The 6,328-nt window shown below is 40.3% G+C and overlaps 1 protein-coding gene across 3 annotated transcripts; it reads right to left on the reverse strand.

Moving 5' to 3' along the window:
• Positions 1-1,190: 1,190 nt before the first annotated feature.
• Positions 1,191-5,894, reverse strand: s1pr3a (sphingosine-1-phosphate receptor 3a). Of its 3 annotated transcripts, none has more exons than XM_059569577.1 (2): positions 5,776-5,894; positions 1,191-3,702 (listed from the first exon to the last, which is right to left on the reverse strand). In XM_059569577.1, the coding sequence occupies exon 2, from the start codon at positions 3,594-3,596 to the stop codon at positions 2,397-2,399; it is 1,200 nt and encodes a 399-aa protein (XP_059425560.1). In that variant the 5' UTR covers positions 3,597-3,702; positions 5,776-5,894; the 3' UTR covers positions 1,191-2,396. The 3 variants fall into 3 exon arrangements, with proteins under 3 accessions (XP_059425560.1, XP_059425558.1, XP_059425559.1); XM_059569575.1 differs by lacking the exon at positions 5,776-5,894 and adding an exon at positions 4,940-5,512; XM_059569576.1 differs by lacking the exon at positions 5,776-5,894 and adding an exon at positions 4,704-4,933.
• Positions 5,895-6,328: the final 434 nt, after the last annotated feature.

Here is a 6,328-nt window from a genome sequence, read left to right on the forward strand (position 1 = left end):
GGCGAAAGCAAGCCTTACAGGTTTGGAACAATATTAGGGTGAGTAAATTACACAACTGTACATTTCTGTGTTTGCTTTACCTTTAAAACCAGTGCTGTAGCTAATGATAACTGTTCTACACCCAATCTCAGGTCTTCGGTTAGCAAATCTGGTCTCTGAAAAATTAGGAGGTCCCAATACCAAACCTGGTCCAGAAGTGCACCAAGGACATCATTATGGTTTCTAAATCTTGTTCCTGAACACATTTCCCAGGCAACACCCGTACTACACACAAACACCTCCTACCTCAGTCAACCCTTGAAAGCTTGTTAAATGTGACCCCTGGTCCCCGAATGGGAGAAAATCAATTGAGTGCTGCTCTCGCATTGGCACATCCTGAGTCGCTGGTCCAGATGGAGTTATTGTTCACACTGAGTGCTGGGCCAAGCAATGTGCCAGTCCGATGCATTCAGTCACAAAGATTCCCATCAGCTCTGACAAGCACACAGACAAATGAATATTCTCAATAGTGGCCATCCACAATAGCTCAGTGGTCTGTGCTTTGATCCATTGTAACAAAGCCATTCATTATAGGAGGTGTAGAGGCAAGTGTGTAATACCTCACTTTAAAGGATTAATGTCCTCTGTGTGGCGCACGCTTATTTGGAAGACTTTGTATAAAGCTTGTTGTCATTACATTGTGTGTTTTTGCTCAAGGTTAACCATTACGCATCACGCTTTGGCCATCATTGTTGTTTCTTCATGGCACTACAATTGTTTGGTGTGAAATGTTTTGACAAATGAATTCGGTGATACTGACTGTCTTTGTTTTCTTAGCTACGGGATGCCAGCAGACATGATTTTACCTAGGAAATGGTTCGGCATTGTTAATGAGTTCGATTTGTTTAACATTCCATTTTTTTCCCGTCAACCTGACTTCAAAGATCACTATGATGGAGAGAGAGCATCTACAGCTAAGGATGGTAAATTACTTAATGAAATGTCATACTTGTCAAATGATATAAAAACCGTTCTTCAACAAAATGTCACTTGTTCTCACAATGTTGTCAACGTGAACAAAAACTCATGTTGAACCTTTTTTTTTTTTTAAACAATGCAAGGAGCAATACAAGCAATTCCAGCATTTAATCTAACTGATTCAAGTATGACTAACCAGTAACTAATTGGTAGAAGTAGTGGAGATAGTAGAAGAGTAGTAGAGGGGAAAACTGATAACAATGCTCATTGTTTATGTCCTGTGGTTATACTATAATAATCCCTACATTTTTTACATTTATGGATTAGCCCAATTCATTTTCCCATTTTAAGTGCCTTATTGTAACCCAGATTTGCTCAAAATTATGTCAAAATTCATTCAACCAATGCCGTCAACTAAGCTTAATATCCGATAATACCTTTATGATCTAAACTAGTACTTGCATGCACAGCCCTGATTAGTATAATGCATTATGCCTCAAAGATTTACGCCATTGATCATTAATTTTTTATTAAACCATTTACTACGAATCTACTATGATGCATCTACCAAGTGACTAAATAATAGTGCTCGGACTGCATTCAGACTAAATGTGTGTGCATTGCTCTTTCACTGTTGCTCTGTGGGGCAGTTGATTTCAATGTGAAGTCACACCTCCCTCTAGTGGTTACATGCAAATAAAAGCTGCTCCGACAAGGCAACCTCAAAATAAGATGCCTGTTCTTCTTCACACTAACATATTATAGTCACACTTTAAATCTTATGGCAGTTTTATGTCAGTTAACAAGTACTATTGAAAAGAACAATCAAAATTTCAACACATTCATAATGCACCAACCTCATCTTACATTCTGCCATGTAAACCGATCCACAGAATATTAACCATAAACATCCAATCTTTTTTAAAACACTCAGCTTGTGTAACAGCTAGCTTGTGTAATAGATAAGAACAGCAAACTATTCAAAATGTTTTTGTCTAGTAATAAACTGTGGGAAAATGTTAAAGGTCAGTCATACACACAGAGTGCTCTAATAATGCATATAATACTGTTAAGATGTTTTCCTTCATGCAAATTACTTTGATAAAAAAAAAAAGATTGCACACCTAAGATTTTCGAGTAATAACATTCTGTAGTGGCTCTATGTTATGTGCTCACAGCACATGTTTCATAAATATTAATACATGTAGAAGTAGAATCAGTTTGTGTATCCTTTGGTCAGTGTTTATTCAAGCTCTCTTTGTGTTTGTTGCTCTTTAAAATCTCATTGTCAATGGATGCCTTTTGTGTGAAAGCAAATCCACGTTTTGTAATCCCCAGAGAGCTGAAGAACAGTGTATCATTGCAAGGAACCGTCGCCAAACATCTTGTGAAATAACAAAATCCAACGCTCGTTTAAGCTGACTCCCATAGTATCTTTTTCAAAACTTCCCCAAAGAAGGAAGCGCCCCAGCTTTAACCAGCACCGCGGACAGTAGGTCACCAGGCCCTGAGGAGTGCGTGACAGCCGGTGGCGACGTGTCCCCATGCTGATGGTGGGAGTTTGACGGGGTGGGAACTTTCCCTCGCATCATGGAGGACTTAGCAGCAGCACTTGACGCCACGGCCATGCTTGATTTGCTGTTCTCTGCTGTGGGGATGACAGTTCCCGGGAGTGCCGCCCCTGCCACCGTGGGTATAGAGTCCAGCTGTGTTGGACAGCAACAGCAGCATAACACGCGGATGAAGGCGGCCCGCATCTCACGACTGGAAAGTGTGTAGATGAGGGGGTTGAGGGCGGAGTTGAGCACGGCCGGAGCGATGAACCAGTCCACTTTATAGAGAACCGGGCACCGCTCTGGACTGCATCCCACATCCAGCAGCAACAGCAGGAAAAGTGGAGCCCAACAAGCCACAAAAACTCCCAGTACTATCACCACCGTGCGCAGAAGTACGAGTGAGCGATCCGATGGCCGGGAACTCACTCTACGCCCGCTGGACGTCACTAGCAGGTAGATGCGCACGTATAGCACCACGATTGCCGCTAGTAGGGCAGAGAAGACGCTGATGCAGAAGGCTATGTAGCTTTTGTCGTACAGTGGTAGGACAGTGGAGCAAGTGTGGATTCGGCCCAAACAGTTCCAGCCGAGACTAGGCAAGGCACTCAGCAGGACCGAAACAGCCCAGCAGGCTCCCAGGAGAGCTAGCAACCTCCCTCTACCTGCGGTCTCACATGGCCGTAGACGAACCATCGTCATGTGGCGCTCAATCCCAATAGCGAGCAAGCTGAAGGTGGAAGCGCTGAGCGCCACAAACATGCTCCCCTCTCGCAGTAACCACTGACCAGTACTGAGGAAATAAGTTTGGCGGCCAGAGGTGAAGATGTTAACTACGTACGCCACTCCAGCTAACAAGTCTGAAAGTGCCAGATTCCCGATGAGAAAGTACATGCGGCTGTGGAAACGCTTGTTGCGCCATAGTGCCAGTAGTACAGTGATGTTCTCCAACACGATCAGAGCGCAGATGCAAATGATGACGCCTGTCCTGTATGTATTGGTGCTTTTTGGTTTTCCCCACTTGCCCGAGTGGTTGTAATGGTTAACTATAATAACATTCATTCCAGGTTCAAACTTGTCATCCATTTTCCACGCAATCTCCACGAGCACTTTTGAACAGCAGATGGCGTCTACGAGGACCTTCCAATGAGAAAGTTGGGAAAGGACTCCACCACTTCACACATTATGATTCCTGATAACAAATATAAACAAAAACAGACCAAAGAAAATATTATCTGACCTGACACCAGTTAATAAGAAGTGGTAATGTGGTTTAATATGCCTGAGCAAAGTGTTTTAAAACCATTTAGGATAGTAAGATTTTGTTCTAGCTCGTTTAATCTGGTCTAAGGTATAGTTTAAGATGGTCTAAGCAACATGAAACCAGCCAGCAGACCAGTTTGGGAGACTGACAAGCTAGTTTCAGGCTGATTTAAGATGTTTTTATAGCAAAGGTATGCAGGATTGTATCACACAAACAGTTGGATGGGGTTTTAGCTTGTAAAGGTGTAGAAATGTTCAGATATTTTTTTTTGTGCCCAATACTACAATTAGGTCATATTTAAAATGATACATAATGATCTATATCTATCCTTATTTCTATATTATCAGTGACTAGATTGCAATAGCCTAATTATCTGTGTTCTTGTTTATTAGATTAACTTCTTTAATTGTAATAATTAGGCTATTGCAAAATATTGTCACCACATTAGTTAACAATATGGCATGCAGACACAAGAAAAATCAGGCACAATACCGTTGAGAGTTGTGACTCCCACTTGAATTATAATGAGACTAGATTTAGGCTATTGTATAACATTTGGTGTGATCGGTTGTTTTTTCTTTGATCTTATCATAACTGGGCTATATTAATCAACGGACTCTGACTGAGACGATATAGAATGAATTAAAGCAAACTAATTTACGAAAATACAAAAACATACATGCTAACAGTTATGCCATAGTTTTAATTCGTTCGCTGACTTGGCATTAGTCCTAATGTATAAAAAAGAAAGTATGCTGAATAAACCTGAATAAATAAAGGTTTTACAGTGGCTTGTCGGGAAATTAGGCTATTGCCATGGTAGAATTTTGTACATTTAACGAAATAAAACGTCTGTAAAGTTCTGCATGTGTGAGTTAGAATATCGACAGATTTCCTTTATAAGATTAGAGGTGATAAAACAGACTTACCGGTTATTTATCTCGAGAGATGCACCTACATCTTGGGTTATTGGTTAATAAATAAAACTTTATAGGTTTTAGCAGATGAAAATCTTCCAACAGCCTACTCAACGACCAAACGTGTGGAATTGTTTATCCTCGAAGCACTTTTCCCGATTTGAAACGGTTTGCTTTCTAACTAGACTATGTCCAAGTTTTTGGACTTGACTGAAAGTGTTGTCAGATTATTAATAAAAATAATTCACCTGCGAGTTGTGATCCTAAACTCCAAATTACGCTCCTATCCACAAAAATCTGGGCGGGAACTCAGCAACACTTTGGATTTTTTTCCAGGCAGCGCCAGTGAGTGAGCGTTCCGTCGTCTGTGTTTGGATAGTTCTGAAACTGTGTTTGTTTATATAATATTTCAGACCGTGATGATGAAGCACGCACGTGCTCGAGCATCCTCTGATTTCGGTGTTTTTCTAGGCTGGCATCGCATGCAACTGTGGGAAATTACTGGGTTAAGTCACACAGAATGACCTAACCTCGTACAAGTCATCATAATGATGACCTCAGGCACTTGACTTAGTATGCATACAGAAGTGTTTTACACTACATGCAAGCACAAGAGGGTTACAACAATTAAAAAATATGGAATCTGAGGGTACCAAAAATCTAAATTTGGAAAAAAAACTGCCTTTAAAGTTGTCCAAATGAAGTTTTTAGCAATGCATAGTATTAATCGAAATTATTTTTTGATATATTTAATTTAGGAAATGTACAAAATATCTTCATGGAACATGATCTTTGCTTAATATCATAATGATTTTTGCCATAAAAGAAAAATCAATAATTTTGACCCTTACAATTATTTTATTTTTTTTGGCTATTGCTACAAATATACCCATGCTACTCATGGTTTTGTGGTCCAGGGTCACATATATTCTTCTCAAGTCATTAATAGCCTATTGTTAGCATTGCCCGTTTGTGAACGAATCAGATCTTTTCAATGAATAGTGTGTTCCAGTTGCTTCAACTTTATTGTCATTGCACATGTACAGGGCAACGAAATGCAGTTGCCCTGTAATAGGCTACTTACTGCGTCTGTGATCCTTAAGAATAATCCTTAAATCCTTAGAACCCTTAATGACGATAGAATTTTCACTTCTGGGTGAACTATTCCTTTAATGGGGCATCTAAAGTAACCCAAAGTACGTGACAGATTGTATTTTTCCTGAACACATTTCCCCTGATGGCAAGCCAAGACCCACAAAATTTCCACTCGCAACATTTCATATCCATTCTCTGATCAAACATTGTTTTTCATGGTACAATGGAAAATGCCATTTATTCCCTTCCCTTCGGGGGGACAGGTCATCACTCTCCCAGAGCCTCAACCCACTCAAGACAGACATGCAAAACAAAACAAAAAAGTTCTGTCTGGTTTGATATGTGACATGGTTGGCCCAAAGTTAGACCTTGGCTTTAAATAGCCATGTGTTCTGCTCAGTGATTATTAAATATAAAAACATCAAAGCTTCTTCTAGAATGCGTGCGTTTCTTGCACATGCCCTTTCCAAATTTGTTCTCCCTTTCTGTGCACAAACCAGACTTCACATTCTCACAGTATTCCCAAGACAGTGTCCAGTCTA

Source organism: Carassius carassius, chromosome 16 (assembly GCF_963082965.1).
Source record: "Carassius carassius chromosome 16, fCarCar2.1, whole genome shotgun sequence".
Classification (NCBI taxonomy): Eukaryota; Metazoa; Chordata; class Actinopteri; order Cypriniformes; family Cyprinidae; genus Carassius; species Carassius carassius.